Consider the following 26825-nt stretch of genomic DNA (forward strand, 5'->3'; position numbering starts at 1 on the left):
TGCTCGTGAGGCTTGAGGATTAGCGCAACCTTAAAAAAACTTTTTTCAGGACCGTTGAGGTTGTAGCTTTAAGGCCCAAGTAGTTTTGATACCGGGTTTTGGTACCCATCCCTATTCTAACAAAAGCTCAGCAGAACACCAGGTGGCACTCAAGCTTCTTCCTGAGTTGGCTGAATTGTTCAGGAGAGATAATCAATAACTTGGTGGATTTAGTGATTCAGGTATAAATTGCGAACTTTATAAACTTGTAGGCCTGTTTTAATATATGTATATACACACACACCCTATTTTGTCCAGAATATTGTCTAACTGAATGGTTCTTCTCAGATACGTTGATTTTTTTTTATTCTTGTTTAGAACTGTTTCGGAAAACAAATGGGATTTTTCGACCAATACGACTTATGACTTCTTCAAAATATAGGTTGACAGCTGCAATAAATATTCTGCAACATACTGCTCTGGAAAAAAATTACATTGCTGTCATACATGAAGCGATGGTGAATTTGCAGTGGTCTTTTAATTTGTTTCCAGAGCGGCATTGTGTGAAAATTACAGTAATGTGTAACTAATATTTTTTCTTTGTGACATTTTTAGGATGTTGATGCTGGTGCAGAAGGAGAAATGGAGAAAGTGGTTTTTAGCGTGTACAATGTGCAATATGAGGGAGCGGCGGCAACAGATTCATCTGCAGATGTTGGCGTCATCGTTGAAGGATGCACAGTGCTAAAGGACCTGAAAGATGTGGCCAATGGCTGTGCCAACCGATTTGGCTTGATCTACTGTTTAAACTTGAGCTATCCCAAGGACCTGCGATACACTTTTGAGTTCATTCAAAAAGTGATGATGTGATTGGATGGGAACAAGCTCTCCACTAAGGTTCAAGTCCTCAAAAACAAACTACATGAGTAATGTGCCATCACGACTGTCGATACGGGGGACTTCCGGTTTGGGTGAACATGGGATAGGGTGCGTCGTCTCTGTCTCCCGCAGCTACAACTTTGAAAATCTACTTTTTCCTTAAAACCCCCAACCTGCTTCGAGGGTTATAACTATTATCTAAACCTAAACCAGCCCAGAGAGATGTCGAAAGCTACAAAGTCGGCAAAAAAGACAGAAGCGGGTGCCTCTGCGACTAATAGCGACACAGCGCTAACTAGCATAGCCGCCATGCTGGAGGCCCGCAGAGCAAGCCTCGCAGCCGACTTTAAAGCTTCATTTGCCGCTTTGGAAATGAGACTTGAAAAAATACAGTCAACGATGACAGAGCAGGGTCAACGTATAGACTCTTTAGAATCCCATGTCGAGCTGCAAGACCAGTGGATCCGGGCACTGGAGGAGAAGTGTGTGGCACTTGAGGCTAACAACACCAAGCTAACGGCTAAGGCTATCGATTTGGAGGGCCGCAGCCGCAGAAATAACATTAGAATAATCGGCTTGCCTGAATCCATCGAGGGCCCCAGACCCACAAGTTTCTTCGCTGACGTTCTGGCAGAGATATTTGGTGACCAGATTCTACAGTCTCCTCCTGAGTTGGACAGGGCCCACAGGACGCTTACCGCCAAACCACAACCAGGCTCCCGACCGAGACCGGTGATCGTCCGTCTCCATCGCTATCAGACCAGGGAATTGATCATCCGAGAGGCCCGTAAAAGCCGAGGGAAGCTCCAGTACCGGGGGTCACCAATTCAGATCTTCGAGGATTACACGCCAGAGGTCGTCGAGGAACGGGCTAAATACCGTGTGGTGATGGCCCAGCTCTACAATCTCAACCTTCGGCCTGCACTCCTTTTCCCGGCCCGACTGCAGATTACCCTAGAGAACAGAGCGAGGAGGAGATTCTCATCTCTGGAGGAGGCCTCAGTCTTCGTGGCCGATTATCAACAAACCTCGAGGCCTGATTAGCTTAGGTGCTAACTCACCGGCCGTTGATGTGGGCTAAGGTAACCTAGCCTCCTTACAAGAGGGGGAAAAAATAACATTACACATCGGTAAGCTGCTTGTTTCAAACGGGAACCTTTTGTGCCTTAGCACCAGTCAGTGTTTATTTATTTTTTACTCTATTTGGAAAAATACTTGGTTATCTTGTTTGCTTGGAGAGGTTTGGAGTCGTATTGGACATTGTGGAGCTCAGGCCTGAAGCCTCACTGTTTGACTGTTCTGATGTGTAGCCGGATAATAGTTCATAGGATGATGTTGTGCTGTTAAGTTACTACATGGTGAGAAACTACTATAATTTTTCTATGTATATAATGAGGGAGGAATTGTGACTATAATTGACCATTTAATTTTCAAATCCAAGTGTTTAATGTATTGTATTTCAGTATCTCTTATTATTATTTTTATTTTTTTTTGTTATTAGTATTTTTAATTTGCTTTACTTTGTTTTCACCATGTTGTGACTATTTAATCGCTTCAGGTATTCAATACCTCTCAAATGTTTATACGTACATTGCACAAGATTATTTTATTTATGTATTTTACTTTACTATTATTATTTTAAATTTTACTTGTTTATTTTTCTTTTCATTATTTACTTTACTTTATTTAATTTTCAATTCATTGTTGCTATTGATTTATACTAGTATGAGTACGAGTATTCAAAACCTCTCCCATATCTATCTACGCATTGTACAAAAGTTATTAACATGTTCAAGGTTCACACAAAGGACTTTGGGGGTTTCAAACAGTATAAAGAAGCTGCAGAGCTGAGACAGACAGAAGAAGAGGAAAGATGACATAGAAAGGGAAGGTCGAAGAGTTGGGGAATGGGGAAGGGGGGTGGGGAAGAACCTCTTTACCTGAAACTGTTTACTTAGAATTTTGTTTTTTGTTTGTCTTCATCTCATGTTGTGCTGTCTCTGTGCAGAGGTTCACATGCACCTCTGGCTGCTTGCTCCCTGGAGTTGACCTACCAATCTACTGCTGGATGCTGGATCATGGCTAGTGTAGTCAATGGGGGTGCTGCTAGTGGACGGGCTGTGAGGATCATTTCACTAAATACTGGTGGGCTAAACGCTGCGATCAAACGCACGAAAATTATGACCCATATCAAAAACCTCAATGCCGACATAATGTTTCTTCAAGAGACTCATCTATGTAACGCAGATCACAGAAAATTAAATAGGCCTTGGATTGACAAATGTTTTCATTCTCAATTTAGTGTGAAAACAAGGGGTACAGCTATATTGATCAGGAAAAATGTACACTTTAACCCAGATAGAGTACTGACAGACTCAAGCGGTCGTTATGTTGTTGTCACGGGGACATTATATGAAAAACAAGTAATCCTAGTGTCAGTCTATGCTCCCAATTGGGACGATCACAATTTTGTAAGCTCACTATTTGCTACCATTCCCAATTTAGACTCTCATCTGCTAGTAATGGGAGGAGACATGAATTGTGTAATTGACCCGATACTAGATACGTCTGTCACACGATCAGCCACACCAACTAAAATGTCCCAGGCTTTTTTCACATTTATGGCACAATACGGATTTATTGACCCTTGGCGACTCTTACATCCCTCTATTAAACAATACTCCTTTTTTTCTCATGTACACCGTTCCTTTTCCCGTATAGACTATTTCCTGATAGATAAAAAACTTTCCTCAGCAATTATCTCTACTCAGTATTTACCCATCACAGTATCGGATCATTCCACGGTAATTTTGGACCTCCATTTTAGTATGAAACCAAAAGGATTCAGACATTGGAGTCTGAGTCCTCTTTTACTAGCAGATGTTGACTTTTGTAAGTACATCTCGGACTCTATTACATTCTTCTGTGAAACTAATATAAATAATGAAACCTCCCCGTCTATAATATGGGACACTCTCAAAGCCTATCTGAGGGGTAGAATAATTTCTTTCACTTCACATGCAAATAAATTACGGAGGTCCCGGCAAAAAGAGCTAGAGGAATCTATCGGAGACTTGGATAATCGATTGTCAAATACAGGTACACCGGACCTGTACAAAGAAAGAATAAAACTTCAAACCGAACTAGATCTCCTTCTCACCACTGAAGCTGAACCGTTGTCGGCTGCTCTGAAGAGGAGAGCAGGATTTGAGGGTATTGAAAGATGGGGCACAGAACATCGGGTCTCATTATATGCAGATGACTTGCTTTTATATGTCAAAAATCCTCTGAAAAGCATTCCTCATATCCTGACACTGTTGAACTCTTTCGGTCGCACATCTGTATATAAACTTAACATCTCTAAAAGTGAATACTTCCCAATAAACCAGTCAGCCAAAGACCTACCTCCCTTGTCTATTCCTTTCAAACCAGCCATCACAGGATTTAACTACCTTGGCATTACAATTACACACTCTATACGAACTATGCGTGAGAGGAATTTGACCTCATTGACAGCTGCAGTTAAATCAGATTTATAAAAATGGGACTATCTGCCGTTATCTTTAGCAGGTAGGATACAAATAATTAAAATGAATGTACTACCGAGATATTTGTATGTTTTTCAATGCCTCCCAGTGTTTCTTCCGAAATCGTTTTTCACAGCCATAAATGGTATTATTTCATCATTCATCTGGGCTAATAAACGTTCAAGGGCAAATTGAACACTGCTCTGCAGGGATAGATCAATTGGGGGGCTGGGGCTACCCAATCTTATTGGCTACTATTGGGCAGCCACTATGAACAAGATTATAGCATGGTTCACAAGCCCTCACCTCAAGTGGTGCCGAAGTGAGTCCGTCTCATGTTCCTCATCTCTGTTGGCTTTGGCTTGCAGTACCTTGCCCCTCACGCTGTCAGATTTCACTTCTAATCCAGCTGTTGTTGGAACTCTTAAAATTTGGGCACAAATATGGCATCACCTTGGATGGCTCACTGTCCCTCTAGCATCTCCTATTTGCAATAATCATCTCTTTATTCCAGCGAAGACCGACTCACGATTTGCCACCTTAGAAAAGAAGGGATTATGTAATTTGGGAGACCTGTACATGGATGGTGTGTTTGCAAGTTTTAATCAATTAATCTTCTCATAACCTACATAAATCAGACTTCTTCCGGTACTTTCAACTGCGGAACTTTGCAAAAACGCACACTACATCATTCCCACAGAATCCAACACCCAGTGGAATAGACTTGATTCTTAAGGCTAAAACCTTAACAAAAGGCCATGTTTCATTCTTTTATAAATTACTATCTCCTATGAGCGAATCTATTAATAAAATCAAGGTACACTGGGAGTCAGAACTACAACTTAATTTCTCTGAGGATTTCTGGGAGGGGGCCTTGAGGGCTGTTAACTCGTCGTCCAGTTGTGCTAGACTCTCTCTCATACAATTTAAGGTCCTGCATAGATTACATTATAGCAAGGAGAAACTTTCAACGCTCTATCCAGACACAGTTGACCAAAATTGCTATAGATGTTCTCAAACCCCATGCAATCTCACTCATGTTTTGGTCATGTCCTAAACTGTCCACATTTTGGCAACTATTCTTTAAAACAATTTCAGATGTTTTGGACATTAATATACTGTACTTCCTACCCCACATATTGCCATTTTCGGAAAACCTCCAGACGACCTTCGTACTACGAATATTCAAAACAATGTCATAGCATTTGCGTCCCTTATTGCTCGTAGAAGAATCCTCTTGTTATGGAAGTCTTCCCAACCACCTTCAGTCAAAGTTTGGTTACGCGACATTCTCTCTCTTCTTAAACTTGAAAAGATCAAGTTCTCACTTAGAGGCTCATCTAATAGATTCTACTCCCACTGGAGACCATTGCTCTCCTATTTGGATGGGCTCCCAGCTTCGGAAGTCTGTTTGTAAGCACCCACTGTGGGCTCATGTGAGCACCACTTCTCACTGTGTCGGTCCACTGGCGGCTGATGACCCCCCCAGCACATATTCATTATAAAATATGCCAGCATGGCGATTCCGCATCAACAACCAGGGAGTGGACATCCATCGATATTCATTCTGTACTGTTGTTGACAGCTACTCAGGCAGGGATGAGGATGCGCACATGCATGGTTCATGTGTAGATGTGTAGCTGCACATGTGCACTTAAATATGTGTGGACATGTGTATATGTGGGGGTGTATGTGCTGTGCAGAGCTAAGTGTATATATGTGTATGTACTTTTTCATATCTATTTTGTAGTCATATTTGCACGGTAATTAGGGCGGGGCTTTCTTTGTTTTGTTTGGATCAAGTTTTTGTCTTTTTTGTCCAAATTGTTCAATTGTATAAAAATAAAAGAAATTGTACGCTTTTGTATACAGTTATATCTGTGACTTGCATTTCATAAATAAAAATAAAAAAAAAAAAAAAAAAAAAAAAAAAAAAAAAAGAAAAAAGACTGTCGATACGAACTGGACTTAGATTTGAATTGTAGTGATCGTTACTGAGTTGGTCCGATGTTTAAAATAACTTTTTTTTTTTTCCCCTTCCCATATTTTTCTCAACTTTTATTCAAGTTCCCATTCTGCGAGAGAATGGCAAGAGAGTGAATCGTGGGGGCTGGTATCTTCGTGCCTCCTTCAGGAGGACATTTGTGACTGGGCATGCTGAACAGTAGAGCTTTTTTCTCGCAAATATTTGTGTCCACAGCGCAATAGGTAGCAGGCCCCAGAGTCTCACACTCATAGACGGATCCCTTTAAGCCGTGGCCTCTAAATATGATGGCTGGTGCTGAACGCTGACAACTTCTGATCCCAGAACAGATGGCAGTTTGTAGGTGAGACCATTTTTCTTACTGTTCTTTAGTTGAATATTGTGTGATGAGGTTTTCACTCTGGTGTTTTGCCTTGAACTGACATTAAAAAAGAGATGACAGGTTGTTTTTTTTTCCTATTGTGCAATGTTCAGCAACTGATGGCCTACTTAAGAGCCTATATTGGACACTATTGCTTTTGATGTTTTAAATCATATGGAGGGTTTTCACAGCGCATTGTCAACCCAAAGTCACCATTTTGGAGATAAATAGCAGGATTCCAAACAGTACGCAGACAGGCAAATGGTGAACTATTGTCGTGTTTTTGGCTGTACTAATCGGTCAGACAGTAAAAAACATGTAGTTTTATAGACTACCAAAAGTTAGAACAAATCAGGGAGAGCAATGTCTGCAATTTACTGTTCGTAGTTCTACATCAGTGACATGGTCAGCTCACCGTTATTGCTGGTGTATAAGCAAACACCCTCGTCTCCCGTCTTGCATTTACATCCAGCTTCAGGTCCAGTTTGTCCTCCAGGGAGTGGACATTAGAAAGCAGGATGGAAGGAAGCACAGTTCTCTTTATTATTACTACTACTACTAATATACAGGGAAATATTAATAATGCTGATATTTTCACCACGTGTTTATAACCTAATACGCACTTTACATAAATAAGAAAAAATAAAACAATAGCATGTCGGGAAGCGCATGAGGCTGTTACATTGCACGCTCCATTGGTGCCACAGGCAGAATATGAGAATAATCTACTGCTCTGTACAAACAAATCCAACCACAAAGGGACTCAGTCAGTGTGTTATTTTGTGCCAGTCCCAAGCCTGGATAAATGGAGAGGGGTGCCTTTGGTAAAACCCACCTGTTTTCTGTGTTTCTTTTCTATGGTAATATGTTGGATGTACATGACATGTTTGGGCGTAATTAATTTTCCCACTGGGTTTTTTGAGTTTTTCCTTGACGAAGGAGGGTCTAAGGACAGGGGATGCTCTGGGACATTTATTATCCATTTGCAGTCCAGCGAACATTGATGCAAACTTTATCAATTTATCATGCGTTTGTCCCATAGAATTAAACCAGGGAAATCACACACGCTAATTTACTTTGCATCCGCAAATATGCACTTTTATAACATTACAGAGTACAGAGTATGTACACCTCTTTGTACATCCAACCTTCAAACACATACTCATTTGGCCGTAATTGACAACTCAACTTAAGCCCCCACTATATGAATACATACTTCTGACCGGCACTGTACTAATTTTGTAAATAATAAATCAAAGCACATCTGAGGTAGAACTAACATCTCTGACATGAAATGACCAGCAGGGTATGCAATTAAGAAAATATTATGGGGCAATTTTGGCATGCATTTCCTCATTTATAATGAAATTGTTTTCTTAAAAAAAAACAAAAAAAAAAAACATGAAAAGCAAAACACAAGTTGGGATGGATAAATAGGGGTTTATTTCACATAATGTATGACGTATGATGTTTTATCCTTCCATGCAAGTGTTAAATATTACCATAAGCAAATCTATGGCTCTTTGTAAGCCATGTACTTCTTACTTTGTCTCTTCCTTTTATGAAGTGGTTTGCATTTGCTCTTAGCCCATTCTTATGTTTCGGTGGGTTAGCTCAGTATGCTTTAGTCAAGTTTCCAGTTCATAATCATTGCTGCAGGTTCACATCTGTCAACGTGTTTGCGAGAATTTTGGGTGGATCAGGTGGAGGAACCTGGACTGCTTCACTTTGTTGAATAGGTGTGTGGTCTGGTAGTGGTCCATGCTGTACAGCTGCATGGCAGCTTCAGGTTGGCTGTGACAAGCAGCGCAGTTTGTGTGTGTAACTAATAAGTTGATGAACAAAACATTGGAGGAAATTGTGGCCCATGAAACAAGATTTTTGGGAGCGTTTTTAAATAAATTGAGGGCCAAGTCGTGGCCCTAGCTAATTTCTTAAACTGACGAACAGCAATATGTCAGTACACGTTACATGTGGCCAAACATGCCAGTCGATGCCCAATCACATCAAATGTGTGAAGCTAAGCAAGGCTGGGCCTGGTTAGTAGTTGGATGAGAGACCACTCAGAATTCCAGGTGCCACAGTGGGGGGCAGTTGTCTAGTGGTATCTGTCATTGTGTCCTGAGGCAAGACATTTAACTCTCACTGCCTAGTATGATTGTGGAGTGTGTTAGTGGTGGTCGGAAGGGCCGATGGTGCACTACGGCAGCCTCACTTCTGTCAGTCTGTCCCAGGGCAGCTGTGGCTACAATAGTAGCTTACCACCACTAAGTGTGAAGTTAAAGAATAATGCCATGTAAAGTGCTTTGAGTGACCAAAGAAAGGTCACTCAATGACTCAAATCCAATGAATTATTATATTGGCCCATCCAGACAAGCGAGCACTGACCAAGGTATTTGCTCGGGTCATCACTTCAGGTGGTGAAACATGAAACTCCTGATGTTCCTAAGCTTACATTTCTGGGTTACGGGTGGTTTCCTTAACAGAGTTCAGTGAGATCATTGAACATTCTATCACACATTTTCTATTGATAACATTGCTATATAAATATTTATCACCATCGTTTCATCGCCCAGGCCTAGTATTACACAAACCTGATTGGTTTACCTGTGTCACGTAAGATGGAGAACTCGTATGTGATTGATTTGAGCATTTCCTTGACAGCTAGAACGCTACCGTAAAGACTGCAATAGCTACGTAGTCTAAATATAGAAGCACTACATTAAAGGTGCAGTCTGTAACTCTTAGCAAATATCACTTTTATGAGGACAGCCTTACATGAAACTAGTAGTTTGTGAGAAAAAAAAACAGGCTCATTGAGTCCCCCCTGCTGCCGTGACCAAGTAAAAAGAGCCGATCAGAGTCAGGATTGTGTTTGACGGACTGTCTGATAGCTGTTACTCACAGCCCCCGCCCCTTTCTGCCATGGCCAAAACACAGCAATGCTCATAGGAAGGTAGTGCCTGGAGCACCATCTTTTTTTTTTACAGTGTATGGTTTGGAGGAGTAGAAGATGGAACTGGCTACTTTTCTGCTTGAAAGGTAATTACTGCTGCTTGATTTACATTATGTTTGATTTGTAACACTAAAACTTTGTAGTTCATGTGTCGTTTGTTCGTGTGCGTGCTACTCTCACTGCACCCTCCCTGTGGACTGCTGTGAGTGACACTTTGTTGTTGCTGCTGATAAGATTGGTGTGTGCACATTGAGAGAGAGAAGCGCTGCAGTAATATGCTTTTAACAGTGCATGTTATAATTCTGTGATGTTGCTGTCGGGCTAACGTTATCTCCTCTGAGGGAGGGACTTTGGAGGCATGGCAAGAGAGCAGCGGAGAAGTAGGGGGAGGGAGGGATCTGAAAGTCACCGACTTCACCTTTAAGTTTTCATTCATAATTCCTGTTTAGTCTGTGTGACTGGGTCTGCATGGCACCCCGTGAGTCCGGACCTGGACCGGGATCCGCCTATCGGTGTCCACTGCTCTAGTGTGAATTCTCATGTGTCGAATCAAGTTAGATTTCAAGGTAAATCTTTTCTGACAAACATCACAAACATAGGGTTTCTCCCATGTGTGGGATCTAATGTCAATCACTTCACACTTTTGAGATCCTGATTGTGGCTGCATCTCTTGCCACAAACATCACAGTCATTTCTCTACTGTGTGGATTTTCATGTGTCGCTTCAGGTCAGACTTGCGACAAAATCCTTTACTGCAAACATGACAATTAAAAGGTTTCTCTCCTGTGTGAATTATCTTGTGGATCTTCAGATCAGATCTTTTAATGAATCGTTTCCCACACACGTCACAAACAAAGGGTCTCTCTCCTGTGTGAATTCTTGTGTGGTTCTTCAGATTAGATCCACTGCTAAATTGCCTCCCACACACATCACAACTATAGGGTTTCTCTCCTGAGTGAATTAACATGTGAGGCTTCAGATGAGTCTTGTATCTAAATCGTTTGTCACAAACATTACAACCAAAGGGTTTCTCTCCTGTGTGAATTCTCTTATGAATCTGCATTTCAGATCTTGTGCTAAATGGTTTCCCACACAAGTCACAAAGATGGGTTTTTCTTCCTGTGTGGATTCTCATGTGATCCTTCAATTGCTTCTTTTTAGAATACCGTTTCTGACAAACATCACAACCATAGGGTTTCTCTCCTGTGTCGATTCTCATTTGATTCTTCAAATGCTTCTTTTGAGACAACCGTTTCTGGAAAACATCACAACCATGGGGTTTCTCTCCTGTGTGAATTATCGCGTGACTCTTTAGACTAGATCCGCTGCTAAATCGTTTCCCACAGACATCACAACCAAAGGGGTTCTCTCCTGTGTGAATTCTCCTATGGATCTGCAGTTCAAATCTTCTGCTAAATGGTTTCCCACACATGTCACAACCAAAGGGTTTCTCTCCTGTGTGAATTCTTGCATGGCTCTTCAGACTAGATCTTCTGCTAAAAGGTTTCCCACACACGTCACAACCAAAAGGTTTCTCTCCTGTGTGAATTCTCATGTGGACCTTCAGATTAGATCTGCGGCTAAATAGTTCCCCACACACATCACAACCAAAGCGTTTCTCTGTGTTCTGTGACTGTCTTTTGGTATTCTTCTCAGTCCTAACCTCACAGCTCATGTCCATGTGTTCACTCTGAGCTTCAGACTGGGACAAAACTTCCCTCCAATCCTCACTGTCTTCAGTGTCAGAGCAGTCTGTTTCCTCTCCATCAGTGTCTGGTTGTATACAAGTGTTTGCTGCTTCTGGACCTTCACTGATGTCTCCATTTGGTTCTACTTTAATGAGTTTAGCTGAGGTGCAGGTTGCAGGTTCTCCTTTGATGTTCTCCTCACTTTGTCTCCAGTGTAGCAAGGAACACAGAGCTTCCTCCTCTTCATCTTCACTCTTCACAGTAACAGCCGTGATATCCGTCCCCAGCTTTTCCTCCAGATTTTCCCACAATTCTTCCTCTTCCTTCTTTATGTGGAGATGATCCTGGAGCTGCAGTCCATGAATGAAATCTCCTTTACAGAAAACAAAAAAAGGTTTGTTGGATTTTGTTGTCATTGTATTCTTTTAGAGTAATTATGTTTGTTTTGGTTGTGGTTGCTTTTTTATAGTGAGAAATGTCCCACATTTACACACTATTGTTCCAAGTAAATGGACGGGCAAAAAGACGGAAATGTTGCCACGAAATCTCACAATATCACAGACGTCACACTCTAAAATCTGAATAACTATGACAGAATAAACCCATACCCACATGTTTTGGGACAATACGACATTAAAACATTTCTACCCTTATATTCACTGTAAAACAAGTTGATTCATGTTTAGCTTTAGCAAAAACGGATGAACAAGTTAAAGCAGGCTGCAGAGGGTTTGTAGCCACCTCAACACCCAGGCTACTCAGAAAGATGGGGGTGCGAAGGAAGCACCACCGGCAAAGGGCATTCAGTGACTATGGATGAAGAGGAAGAACTCCACCTGGGCTGTCAAATTGAGTTGATGGGATCTAGAGGGTGAACATGGGATGCTGGGATTCACTGCTGAATTCTCTGGAGGTGTTGTGGGCTTGTCAGAAAAATACCCAAGAAAAAGGGCACCCACTTGACATACCAAGGATGCCATCACCCAATTGATCACCCCACAGAGTCTAATCAGCGCCTCAAGACGTATGCAACTAGGGATACTAACATCTTATCCCACACAACGCAACTGATCATCAGGTGAAAAAGTGACTGTTGCGAAAAGGCAGCTGGCAACAAGGAAAAGACCTTCTGATGTCATAGAAAGACAGCTGACAGGAAGGAATAGACCCCACTGGGGCTGCCATGGGCTAGTTACCCATGGTGGTGGGATCCAGTCAAATGGTGCATGGGTCCCACCCACACATGACTACAAAAAAATCTAAGAAGAAGACACCTGAGGATCCAACAGCTACAGCAGGACGCAAACTCCAGAGCTGCGTATGTTGCTGGTAGGAATGGGCGATAGACACAAAAAATCATCCCGATAATTTCTGGTATTAATCACGATAATGATAAAAATCATGATAAATAAAGACTATAAACAAAAAATAAAAATAAAGAAAATTCACCACTTAAAGTGTAAACTGGTTCTTTACAAACACAAATAAATGTGAACACATCAACATTAGACACATTTAAAAAGGCTACAATAGCTGCTGACTCGAAGAGTTCATGAGCTGATATTTTATGTTATTGTATGTAATTCATTTATTTCCTAATTTGAAATAAAATTATTTTCTAAAAAAAGCACACGAAAAGCAAAAACAACTCCATTAGTGTTTTACTGCTGATGAATCTTGTTTCATTTATCTGATAATGAGTTACATAAAGCCATGATTGATAAATAACTCTGATTTCCTATAATTAAACCAGAGCTGATGATTTAATCATTCAGTATATTTTGGTGTAATAATCTCAATAGTTACATTAGTCTAATGCAGGGGTCTGCAACCTTTACTCTACAAGGAACCATTTAACCTCATCTCACCTGGATTAAAGTCCTCTGGGAGCCAAAAGAAATACCTTCTCAATAAAGACAATACAGTGAATTAAATTCTATACAGTAAAAATTATATAGAATAATGTTTGATTTAATTTGCCTTGATTTTTGTTGATCATGTAAATGGCGACATAAAAACAGTTTAAAATAAAATAAAATAAATTGACATCAAGAAATAAAACAGCATCTTCAAATTCTTACGCATCTCAGTTTACATGAACACAATGTTATATAAATAAGATTCTTTTTTTCCTAATGTATTTGAAAGGCTACAAAAAGTAACTTAAATTTGATAACACATGATCTTGTGGTCAACACATGCTTATTTGCTCATTTCTTGCCACACATAAAGCATGCATATTTAACCGGCACATTGGTGGTTGAATTAATTAAAATCTCTCTTTTCTTCCAGAATAGAGTTTTTGTTGGTTTAATTATCTTACCAGGGATTTAAAACTTAAGGTTAGCCACAGGTGCAGGAAAGTTGATGGTCTGTAGATGTTGCAGGAGGTGAAGTAGGAAGGTGCTGAGTCATTGCACAACACAATTTATTTTAGGTTAAGAAAATGTTATATCTTGATTTTACTGTCGTTAATCATTAATAGCCTCTGTAAAAAAAAAACAAAAAAAAAAAAACGATTTATTTCAATAGTTTTTTTTTTTAAAGCTATAGGGAGCCATTGCATAAGAGTCAAAGAGCCACATTAGACTCCAGAGCCGCAGGTTGCAGACCCCTGGTCTAATGGGACCAGCTTTGTCTGTGAACACGTGAAATATAATTAAAAAATATTGCGTTCCACAAATTGGGACGGATTAATAGTGACATTATTATTTATGCTAACATTTATTTCACGCAATGTGCGACATGTTAGTTTTTATCCTTCCATAGTAATGTGTTAAATCTGACCATAAACAGTAAGATGTGTTCTTTTTACTTGGTCTGTTCCTTATTTGGAGTGGTTAGCGTTAGCTCTGTGTGTCGTGGGTTAGCTTAGCATAGTTAGCTTTGGTTGAGTATCCAGTTCATAATCGTTGCTACAGGTTCATCTCTGTCCCCGTGTTTGTGGAACTTTGGGTGGATCTGAGGGAGGAACTTGAATCGGTTCACTTTGTTGGATGGTTGTCTGGTTTTAACCAAGTCGCGGTCCATGATGTATCGCAGCACGGCAGCTTCACATAGCTGAGACGAGCCCCTCACACACAGACAGACTGCGGTGGTGGAGGCCAGAGCTCCCGTAAACAATGTTCCACTCCAGAGAATATTAAGTTGACAACAAACAGGGGAAGTTTTGGCCCGTGGAACACGTTTTTTGGGGGCATTCTTAGCTAAATTGAGGGACAAATGACCAGTGGCCCTCGCTAATTTCCAACATGGGAATTTATCGTTTATATCGTGGGATGACAAATTCTTACCGGTGAGAATGTTTTTGACAAATCATAAACGATATCGCACATTCCTAGTTGCTGGTCAAAGGTTACTTCCACCCAAGGCCTGAAACTACACCAGGGCAAGAAAGGGTCCAGAGCGACCAGCCCCGCATTAGTGGTCACCCTCTGGACCGCTAGGGGGTGTGGCTGGTGCTGTGGTTATGGGGTTGGGGTGCCGCTGTGCTACGTGAGGCCAGAATGGTTTGGGGATGCCGCAGGATGGGTTTGCGGCCATGCTGCTTTGCGTGTCCCTGGGGCCCACAGTGCCGCCTGCCCGTCTGCACCCTCTACCCTCTACAGGGATCCACTATATGGATGGGCCAGGCTCATACCAGACAGACCTCCTACATGGACACTTTGCTTCACTCTCAGCTAGTCTGACCTGAAATTCTCAGTGGTCTCCCATCCAACTATTAACCAGGCCCAGCTAAGCTTCCAAGATCTGACGAGATCGGGCTCTGACAGGCTGGTATGGCCAGAACACTTACTACAACCACGGCCACTAACCATGTATGAAGTCCCGCTCTTGAAGGTGGAAAAGCTGGAGAGGCTGGTCAGACTGGAGATGATGGTACTGAATTCGAGTGATCCAGTTGTAGCCCAAGCTGCCCCCATCCTGACCACCGAGAGGAAGTGGACTCAACTGAGCTGGCAAACGCAGCACTCAGACACAGGGACATCGTGGGCTGGGTCCAAAAGAGGAGAAGTGGTCTTGGTCATAAGGCCAGCACACCAGCCTGGAGCAAGGCCACTCCTGCACAGAGACGTACGCTGGTGGTCCAGGAGGTACGCCGGGATGAGGAAGGTGTGCACAAGCTGTGACAGAGGCAAAGCAAGGGCAGTGGATGGCATGGGAAGGAGTGGAGAAGAGGAAAATAACCTGGAAAGAGCTGCGGGAGAATGAGACATTCAGGGCGAGCTTTACCATCAGGGCTGCCTATCATGTCCTGTCTTCTCCCGCAAACCTAGACAGTGGGCAGCAAGGAGATGCACGGGGGCTGGAAGACTTTGGCCAGAAACTCTGCTTCCCAGCTGATATTGCAGCCACCAACCTGCGACCAGACAGCCTTGCAACAACAAGGCTGGAGAGCAAAGGTTCCTCCGGTGGTAGTAGGCTACAGGGGGTTTGTAGTCACCTCAACATCCAGGCTCAGAGAGATGGGGGGTGTGAGAGAAGACATTTTGACCTTAGGACATCAGATGGCCTCTGACTTCCAGTGGAGTGAGAAAAATACAGCAGACATTCCCGTCAACAGAATAGGAAAGATTACAGCAGCCTCCTTTACATTAACACCAAAGTCATTAATAATAACATGTTACTGTGATACAACAGTAAATGTTACAGAAAATCAGAACATGTTGAAAATGTCTGTAGAAACTTATTAAAGTGTAGATCTTCAGTTGTGGATCTGTGGAAGTTCTCGTGTGTTTATCACTGCAGTGTTGGCCCACAGCACAATATGAACAAGTGACGATGTGAACAACTTAGTGTTAAAAGTCATTTCAGATTCATTTCAAAATAAAAGTAAACTTGATTACCACACAGGACGTTGGCTGGAATCCTCTTGTTCTGGAACAAAGCTTTTATTTCCAGTTTCTGGGAAACAGTAAATATTTTTAATCAGATAATGATGAGCGTGAGCAGCTGTAGAAATATGTAGTGTAGAGAAGTTTGCAGTAAACATGGTCATAGATCTCTGATGTTACCTCCTCAGGTTCTCTGTCAGTCTGCTTTGCATCCTGGCTTTGCTCAGTCATGATCTCCTTTATCAGCTGCAATTATTCACAGAGAAGAAGATTTACGCAAAAGGTCAACATGGAATCAAAAGCTCACTGTAGACATGTCAGGATAGATCAGGGACAGTCATCTGTAATCACCAGCATATGAACAGTAACGTATGTAGCATAGATCTAAGGCTGCAAGGATTAGTCGACATAATCGATAACGTCAAAAATTTGTTCACGCAGATTTTATAGCATCGACGTGTCGTTTAATCTTGTAAACAAAGGATAAAAACCGGCGCGCAGCCACTTATTGATGCAGGTCCTTACATGAACTAGAGGGGGCAGTATCACTCCCACTCGACATTTAAATGCTGAAATTGGAAAATACAAGTGAGAAAGAATGGCAGACCAAACTGTTGAAGAAGCCTGAAAGCTTTGACCTAAAGTCCCTAAAGTGTGTGAACATTTCAGCGAAGATAAAGCAGCGAAACAAGTTATGATGTAAACTATGTGAGGTACACCTGGCTTTCCATGGTAGCACTACAGTGATTCATGAGCACCTTAAGCGCAAGCACCCCGCAGCCGGAATTCCACGTTCTTCATGTCCAGTGGAAAAGTGATCATTTTAATCACATGCAGATTTGGTCATTAGCCAAAAAACTATGATTGAACTACTTATGTTTGATTTACGCTTAGTTGTCAGACAACTACGGAAGAAGCCTGCTAAGTTAGCACATGCTAGTTCAGGTACATTTATGCATAATTTACTTCACTAAACCTGCTTTGAATTAAATACCTTGTTTTCTGCTTATACTAGCATTAATTTTTAATAGTAATATGCTTTTATCTACTATCGATTGTGTAATTTTATATAATATTGATAAATTATTAGATTTTTCTTAACTTGTAGGTAATTTGATAATTTGTAATAGGTATTTTATTGTGATAAACATAAAATCTTTAAATTGTGAACTAATATATACATCTTTTTTTTTTCTTAAATAGTGCTCCTAAGCAAAGGTGTTTGGATGAGTTTGTCATGAGGAGTAGTTCATGCACTCCTCAAATGGCTAAAGTACTAACAGAGAGCATCTTGAATATGATCGTCATCGATATGAGATCAATATCCATGGTTGAGAATGACAGTTTTAAGCAGATGATACAGACCTTTCATCCAAACGACACCTTACCATGAAGAACTCATTTGAAAAAAAATAATGGAAGGAAAGTATGAAACCACAGTTGGTGAAATAAAAGATGCTCTCAAATTAAACAGCAATAAAAATCAGCCTGACAGCTGATGCTTGGACAAGCATTCCCACAGAAGCATAACTTGGCATCACTTGTCATTTTATAAGTGGACTGGGAGCTCACTAGCTTCTGCCTCACTACAATGCCACTTGAAGAACAACACACTAGATCCAACATTGCTGGATGAATTGAAGAAGCCGTGGGAAGGTTTGAGATCAGTACAAACAATTGTGGCTGTTGTACATGATAATGGTGCTAATATTGTCTTGGTTGCAAACATTTGACAAGAACAGCATGGGTGGATGTCAGTTCGCTGTGCAGGCCACACTTTGCACTTGGTTATCAATTGGGCTGTAAAACACCCTCTGATCACCTAAACACTGGGTGCAGCAATATGTTTTGTGGAGCACTTCAAAAAAGTAAACTGGCTTCAAGTAAACTGAAGGTCAAACAGAAACAGATGGGAACCCTAGAACATAAACTAATCCAGGTTGTCTTAACAAGGTGGAACAGCGCCTTTTACATGGTGACTCGTCTGCTGGAACAAAGATGGCCACTGACTGCAACTGCACTGTCAGACCCAACAATAACACAGACTGTGTCCGACTAGCCCCTCCTATCTCCTTTCCTATCCACTTTTCCATAACCCTGTGGATGACGTCACGGGGTTAAGGAAAGGTGTTAGGAGAGGAGTTAGGGAAAGGTGATCACGTTTGTTTTGACAATCAGAGGCACTTCAACTATGTGACATAATAATCTGACTACAACATTTCCAAAAATGGACTAAAAGCTCATTTACAACACTTTCCACTGATATAATTAGGGATGTCCCGATACAACTTTCTCATATCTGATATGATACCGATAATGCAGCCTTGGGTATCGGCCAATACTGCTATTAATCCGATATCAGCATGAATCATACATTTATTTTATTTAATGAAAAAATAAATAATGACTTATTTTGTAGTGTGGAATGTTAGAAAAGGCTTGATCAAGTGATGTCACTCAAACAGAGAACAATAGTCGGCAACAGTACGTATGAGAAAAACTGACCCATTTATTATTAACCAATTGGTTACATATATTTCAACCTTCAACATAATATCTACAGTATTCTACAATTGACTAAAATAAATAAAAAATGAATAATTAAAAAAAATATTGGTAAATCCGAAAATTTGAATCCGATGTTCTTTTTCAGGCTAATATGGGCCCAATATCAATATCGGATCGGGACACCCATAGATATAATCTCAAAAATCACAGATTTGAATGTAAATCAAAGGAAAAGAGGCTACCAGGCTACGAGGAACAAAAGTGAAACTAAAAGAATGTCATATTGAAAATGGTTGCTAACGCTCACCTTCCACTCACTAATATGAATTATGTTGAATAAAACATAATGTGGCTAAAAATGTCTCTGATCCCTTTTAGTTTTACCACAGAGTGTTTGTTTTATGTCAGTTATAATCTGATAATAGGTCTTACATATAATAAAATATAGGTTTTAGATTATTTATTTAAAGTTGTTCAAGGCATATTATTGCTTTGGTAACTTACATGATCTCCGTTACTTATCATGAGTTTCCGTGAGGAATCAGGTGTGTGTTTCCCTTTAAATGTGGGTCAGCATTATCTCGTCTCCCACTAATACCCCTCTTTTCTTATAAATATCCTCTGGGGACTGTACAGTTTTTTAAGATTATAATATCCTGCACTATTCTATTCTGCAGTTTTTTTTATAGACTTTGATTCAATGTTTTTTGGACTAATTATCTTTGCACTACCTTCTGCTGTTCACACTTTTTTACGAGAGCTGCTATTTTTTAATTTCGTTGTGCTTCTAAAGAGTAACAATGACAATAAAAGGATTCTGATACTGAAAAAGAAAGCATTGAGCCTATTTTCCTCAGTTTAAAGAGAACTTGGACGCTCTTTAGCATGGCAACAACTTAAACACTTCCGGGAGTGAAGGAACAGTGGATAGTTAAGGAGACAGGAGGAACGATTCGGACACAGCCACAGAGTGGTAAACTTTACCTTGACCTGAAAGCAGATCAGTGGGCCCTGCTAGAGGAACTAACTAAAGTCCTTCAATCCTTTGAATATGCCACAGTCTACTTGAGTGGTGAAAACTATGTGACAGTGTCTACTCTGCCTCCTCTGGTCGGAGGGCTTCTGAAGTCCACTCAGACCACATGTGATGCAGCTCCTATGCAGATTTTCAGGAAGTTGCTTTGGAGGAGATCATTACAAGGTGGTATGAAAATGTTAGTCACTTGTGATAGCCCATGCAAACAGATCACCGCAGCTGAATTAGACCCACGCTTCAGGAAACTGAAATTTCTGACTCCAGAAGAGAGGTTCAATGTTAAAACATCCAAACTCTGGCCTCAAAGTCCATGCTAGAGGCAGGGAAGACAGAAAATGTCTGTGAGACTGACAGTAGCCTGGGAAAGCAAACTTTTTCAGTTCTTGAATAACTGCTTGGCTGTGACTCATCCACAGACAGTGACATAGAGTCACGTGAAGAGGATGCTCACAACCAAGCCATCACAATGAGATAAATTTTTTTAATATATGTTTTTTAATATTGCTTGTTATTTAACACATAATGAATGTAACATTACAGAATTCCTATTCTTGTCTGTTACATGTGGCAGGTCCTTATGTACTTCAGAGAGCAGCCTTTTTCAAAGGCTGAGAATCCCCTTGCTTGGTGGAAGGTGAATGAGGCTAAATATCCAACCCTTGCATCATTGGCCAAGTCATACCAATGCATTCCAGATACCTCTACACCACCTGAGCATCTTTTCTCTGCTGCTGGAAACATCGCTTCAGAGAAGAGCCAGCCATATGCCCAAGCATGTTGACATGCTGACGTGTCTGCACTTCAATTTAAAAAAAAAAAAAAACCTTTACGTTTCCTATAGTCAAGTTGGCTTGTTAATCTTAGTTTGACTGTTTGCACTTAAATAATGCCAACCTATGAATAAGATGGCTCTTTTTTTTGCATTAAGTCAGGGCTCCACACTAACTTTTCCAGTGGTAGCACTGGTGCGACTAACTTTCTCAGTTGGTCGCACCAGCACAGAATTAGGTCGCACCTTTTTTTCCTTTATTTTCAGCGGGGGTGGGGGGAGTTTACAGCATAGCCATGCATGCTAATGATTAGTTGACTTAACTAGCGTACCGTAGTTTTGTATGAAGTAAAGATTGACAATGACTTGAGAAATATTTGTTAAATGTTTTAATGTTTTAGTGTCAATATTATTTTTTTCAATAACAGCAAAGCATAACAACAGGTTACATGTATTCTGTTTTTTATTTTGCAGAAATGCTGTACTTGAATTAAGTTAACAGCAGCATAACCAACTTAGCATCTGCATTGTTTCACCCCATGGGATTAAATTCAGAGGGTCCAGCTCTTATAGTGGGGTCTCCTAACCCTCTTCCCCTATTCAGGGATTTGCAACCTTTACGCTACAAGGAACCATTTAACCTCATCTCACCTGGATTAAAGTCCTCCTGGAGCCATAAATACCTTCTCAATGAAGACAATACAGTGTATTAAATTCTATACAGTTAAAATGATGTAGAATAATGTTTGATTTGATTTATATTGATCATGTAAATGGAAACTTAAAAATAGTTTAAAATGAAATAAATTGACATCAAGAAATAAAACAGTATCTTGCATCTTCAAATTCTTACACATCTCATCTCTTACATAAATACAATGTTATATGAAGAAGATGTTTTTTAGTTAATGTATTTGAAAGGCTACAAAAAGTAACTTGAAATTGATAACACATGATCATGTGATCAACACATGCTAATTGCTCTTTTCTTGCCACACATAAATCATGCATATTTAACCAGTACATTGGTGGTTAAATGAATCTGTTCCCACACAATTAAAATCTCTATTTTCTTCCAGAAAAGTGTTTTTGTTGTTACATCTTGATTTTATTTGTCATTAATCATTAATAACCTCTGTAAAAATTTATTTTATTTCAATAGTTTTTTCAAAGCTATAGGGAGCCATTGCATAAGAGTCAAAGGGCCACATTAGGCCCCAGAGCCGCAGGTTGCAGACCCCTGTCCTGGGAGAACCACAGCTGAACATCTGGCCTGGCATCATAGTCCATCAGTTCTGCTCCCTCCATGCTGATCCTGATGAGCTTGTACACTAGCACGTTTTTCCTTTTTACTGGTACCCTCAATGTGAGCGCGCACTCAATGAAGGGCTCGTTACGCCTGGCTCTGGTCGCGGACCGAGCGCACTCCAAAGTAGCACATTGGTGTTTATACTCGGCTTATTCACCGTTGCATTACCCGCAGCAAAGTTGCGCGAGCGTGCACCGTCTCCTCACCCGCAGCACTGCGGTCAAGCCAGCCTCCACTCCGAATTCCTCGATCAACCTAGCCCCAAGCCAATTTGCAGTGCCTGTTTATAGATGGTTTTACGGTAATCCCGCAGTGCGGAGAGAGAGTAAATGGTAAATGGACTTGATTTTATATAGCGCTTTATCCCCACACTGAAACCAGCTACAGCTGGTTCAGAACGCTGCAGCTCGGGTCTTAACCAGAACAAAGAGGTCAGAGCACATTACTCCAGTTTTAAAGTCTTTACACTGGCTCCCAGTCAGCCTCAGAATAGACTTTAAAGTTCTGCTGCTGGTGTATAAATCTGTGAATGTGCTTGGTCCAGAATACATCAGTGACATGTTAGTCAGGTATGAACCCAGCAGGTCTCTCAGATCTATGGACACAGGTCAGATAGTGGAGCCCAGAGTTCACAGTAAACATGGTGATGCTGCTTTTAGTTGTTATGCTGCAAAGAAGTGGAACAAACTGCCAGCGGAGCTGAAGTCAGCATCCAATGTGAACATTTTTAAATCAAAGTTAAAGGCACTTTTTTTTCTCTACTGCATATGATTGAGAGAGAGATTTTTTGTCATGTTGTTGATGTAATGATGATTTTACTGATGATTTTAATTGATTTTACTGATGATTTTAAATGTTCTTATTGATTTAAATGTTCTTATTGATTTTAAACAATTGAATGTTTTATCATGTAAAGCACATTGAGTTGCCTTGAGTATGAAATGCGCTATATAACTAAATTTGCCTTGCCTTGCCTTGAAACAGTCTCAAAGCGCTTTACATAACAGCTCATTCACCCAATCACTCTCACATTCACACACCAGTGGGACAGGACTGCCATGCAAGGTGCTAGTCGACCACTGGGACCAACTTAGGGTTCAGTGTCTTGCCCAAGGACACTTCGACACATAGTCAGGTAGTGGGATTGAACCTCCAACCTCTCGATCAGATCAATCAGTTCTTTTAGTCTTTCATTTTGCACATTTTAAAAACAAAATAAACATGAACCACAGGTAACAGTGCAGCGCTGTTTGGAGCTCTTTGCCAAAAATAAAGCACACAGCAGCTAGCTTTAGCATTAGCTTGATTGCTAGCTTCAAATAAATGCTACATACTCAGTGGTGTGGTGGTAGATGTAAAGCTTTCCCCCATATCGGTATCGGCTCCAAATATTCTGAATGGCCCATGCTCTGTCTAGTATAGAGCTATATGAACAGTAGCGCACATATCAGTGAGTGTTGAGCTGGTGTTACGGTTCAACTGGTGACCGTGTTACCCTGAGGCTGGACTGAGTGGAACAGTCAGTGTTAGGAAGATAAACACGGTGCAGATGTTCTCCTAAAGAAGGTTTGACCGACAATAATCAGCTTTAAAGACAGAAAGCAGCTTCTCACCTTCTTCTCCTCATTCTTCATCTATTGCTTCTTCTATTGCTTCTTCATTCTTCTTCGCCTTCTTTATTGTGGTTTTATAGCAGTTGGCAAAGTAAGAAGTGCATTACCGCCACCTACTGTTTCTGAGTGGAAAATCGTTTAAGAGGTCCATAACTTGCAAAATGAGTTAAATAATAATAATAGTAAAATAAATCAAAAGTACAAATAATCTTTAATACAATGATTGTTAAAAGAAGCCCACCTGCTATCTATACCTAATGTTATACAACACATACAGTGCTGGGCAGTGGTGTGCACAGACATTTTGGGGTTCAGGTGCTCAGTGAAAAATAAGGGCACGTGATGCTGCATGTAGAACTGATGGCTGCCTTATTACAGCGTGTGAGACTTAAAAAGTAAAAAAAAAAAAAAAAAAAACATTACAGGCACATGTTTAATGTAATTGCATAATTATGTCAATATCTTAATAAAATTACTTGACCTTTGAACTGGTACAGTTTCACACTATAGCACTGATCAGTTAATAACTATAGTTTTATTTCTTTGGATTGAACGCACATGGAGAGGTTTTAAGCAAGTTACAAGCTACAATGATAGATTAGTGTAGTCTTTTTCCCCGAGGGTCACTGCTTGCACCGTTTTTTTTAATCGTTTTATCTCACCATTGCCACACTCCAATAATCCGCAAAAGTTCCACACATGCTCTGGTCGGCTGTGCGCTGGTGGGAACATCAACATCATCTCTCGTAGCGCCATTTTCTGTCTTTCTGAGCTCTGCATCCAAAGGTGCGCTGCTATCTGACTCACACCCACCCCCGTCGATCACACAGACTTTACTTCCTCTTTCTCTCGACACGCAGCGATTACCGTTTAGCTTGGTTAGTTGATGGTTTTATCTCACGATTGCAACATTATGAATAATCCACTCAGGTCCACACATGTTCTGTGTTAGTATGTGGTGCAGTGAGCTGCTGGATACTTCACAATATCACTTCATAGCGCCATAATCTCCCTCGTTCCTGCTTTTTTTTTTTTTTTTTTTTTTTTTAGAAAATAATTTCATTTCAAGTCAGGAAAGAAATAAATTGCATAGAAAAACAATAATAGAGTGATCCACATGTACAAATAAATTCCATAAAATATCAGCTCATGAACTCCTTGAGTCAACCTTTTTCTAATGTGTCTAGTATTGATGTATTCAGATTTATTTGTGTTTGTAAGGAACCTGTTTACAATAAGTTGTAAAAAAAAAAAAAAAAAAAAAAAAAATGTATTCATAGCTTTTGTTTATCGTGATTTTTATCTATATCGTGATAATACCAGAAATTATAGTGATAATTTTTTTTAGTCAAAAAAACTGTTCAAACATGACATGCATTTACAATCATATAAATAACATCAAGGACTGCCACAATGGTTGATGTTGTGCACACTGACAGGAGTAACTCAGTTCATTCTGAAATAAAACTTGCAGCTATATTTCAGTCTTGTTACTGATCAGTTGTGGATTCAAGTTTTGTTAGAATATTTGACATTTACTGGTTAATATCTGAACACTTTCAACTGCAGACAAAGGTAATGTGACAGAGAAAAATAGTACAACGCTCAGGAAAATTAGCCTAAAGGCTCAATCAAAATGTGAAAGTAAGTTTTTTGTTTTTGTTTATTTTGACAAAACCAAACTTTAACTCATATTCAAAACACAGATGATATAAACTCCCCTGCCAAAAATATATGAAGGTAGATATGTTGCAAAATGGGATTTAGGCGAGAAAAGTATTTGTGCATTTGTAGCTGCAGAATTGAGAAGTTGTAACCGTAGAATTGTGGTTATAAACAATAACTGGCACAAGTAATACAGAAAAAAAAACAAAAAACATACGAGTAAATGTTTGGTTACATGTTTGCAGCTGTCATTTTATTTTTGTAATATCAGTCTACACATTTGGTAATATTTTTTCTGTGACTTCACATTCAGATCATGCATGTGTGAATATTTTCTTTGGGTTTAAATTGTAATTCTACCGGTTTACATTTTTTCCCATCATTTGTCTCGTGAAAATCATTTCACACGTGGGTGAATTTTTTATTTATTTTTTAACACAAGCTCACATCACATTCAACAAGTTCTCCCATTTTGCAACATATCTACCTTCATAAAAATACACAGCTCCAACATCTGCAATAATATCAATGATTCATGTAAAAAAAATACTTTGAGTCTTTGTGCAGTGACTCAACAGAAATGTGAACCTACCTCAAAATCTATTAGCTAAATGTTGCAATATCAGCTCATTTGTGGTCCCTACAATAATGTACTGATGTTCTAGAACAGTGGCTTTCACACTTGTTTGTACCCCCTTTTTCTTATTTCTGAATCAAAGTACCTCCTTTATCCGACTACAACAATTTGCTTAGAAAACTATTTAAAAACATCTATAGAGCATGATGATGGAATGAACGACTGATAACACACATGTTAAAGAATCTCATTTTGTAAACAAGTGGAAATACACATTATTTAGTGCAGTGGTTCCCAACCTTTTTTGGATCGTGACCCCATATTAATATCAAGAATTTATGGCAACCCCAAAGACATTTTGTTTTCTAGAATTAGTTTTTGATCATGTTTGAGCTCAGATATATTTTCACTGCATTTTAGTTGAACTAGATTTATATTTCACAAAGTGAAAGTATAGAAATACAGTTGTTAAAGATTGTGTTGTTTAAATTTAATTAAAACAAAAACAATAATATATTAAAAATCTTATTGAATTTTTCAGAAATTTCAGGCAACACCAAATAAACTCCAGGTGACCCCAAGGTTGAGAATCAATGATTTAGTGCCTCCTGAATAGATTTATATCTATAGTTTTCATCATATCCAGTCATCTCATGTCTGGGGTGGGACCAAGACAGACACTTTATTTGTTCCACTCTCTTTCTCTCTCAAGTAACCCCTGTAGTGCCATCGCGTACCCTTAGGGGTACACGTAACCTAGGGGGTACACGTAACCTAGGGGGTACACGTAACCTAGGGGGCACCCTCCTAAAAGTGCAGGAATCACAGGATATTTTAAACCTTGGAACAAATTACCTATGGACCTGAAAGACATGTCAGCTTTACGCATATTTAAAAGATCTTTAAAAATCATTATTTTACCAACATTAATGTATATATCGTGTTTTCTTAATGTATTTACTGGTGTAACGAACACGTGTCAATCACCATGATGGAAGCTAATGGGGATCCAATGAACAAATAAAGCAATAAACATGCATCACAAAGATTTAAAATAGACCCTGATTTCTTATTTGTAATCATTGATCAGCTGATCAAAGGTTCAAGTTTCAGTAATGTGTAGCTCTACTGTTCCTGTT

The 26825-nt window shown here is 40.0% G+C and overlaps 1 protein-coding gene across 3 annotated transcripts; it reads right to left on the reverse strand.

Moving 5' to 3' along the window:
- Nucleotides 1-1938: 1938 nt before the first annotated feature.
- Nucleotides 1939-24187, reverse strand: LOC114462121 (zinc finger protein 135-like). Of its 3 annotated transcripts, XM_028444779.1 has the most exons (7): nt 24107-24180; nt 23445-23566; nt 16390-16455; nt 16222-16279; nt 11577-11747; nt 7146-7220; nt 1939-4924 (listed from the first exon to the last, which is right to left on the reverse strand). In XM_028444779.1, the coding sequence occupies exons 2-7, from the start codon at nt 23463-23465 to the stop codon at nt 4911-4913; spliced, it is 405 nt and encodes a 134-aa protein (XP_028300580.1). In that variant the 5' UTR covers nt 23466-23566; nt 24107-24180; the 3' UTR covers nt 1939-4910. The 3 variants fall into 3 exon arrangements, with proteins under 3 accessions (XP_028300580.1, XP_028300579.1, XP_028300578.1); XM_028444778.1 differs by lacking the exon at nt 1939-4924 and having other exon boundaries at nt 6436-7220; nt 24107-24187; XM_028444777.1 differs by lacking the exons at nt 1939-4924; nt 7146-7220 and having other exon boundaries at nt 8173-11747; nt 24107-24187.
- Nucleotides 24188-26825: the final 2638 nt, after the last annotated feature.

Source organism: Gouania willdenowi, chromosome 4 (genome assembly GCF_900634775.1).
Source record: "Gouania willdenowi chromosome 4, fGouWil2.1, whole genome shotgun sequence".
Lineage (NCBI taxonomy): Eukaryota > Metazoa > Chordata > Actinopteri > Blenniiformes > Gobiesocidae > Gouania > Gouania willdenowi.

Bases quoted from the DNA above. Each gene is read 5' to 3' on its own strand.
- LOC114462121 (XM_028444777.1), bottom strand. From the start codon at position 23,465: ATGAAGAATGAGGAGAAGAAG. The intron at 16,456-23,444 runs GTGAGAAGCTGC...GAATAATTGCAG, and splicing joins TGAAGAATGAGGAGAAGAAG to CTGATAAAGGAGATCATGAC. The intron at 16,280-16,389 runs GTAACATCAGAG...ACTGTTTCCCAG, and splicing joins CTGACAGAGAACCTGAGGAG to AAACTGGAAATAAAAGCTTT.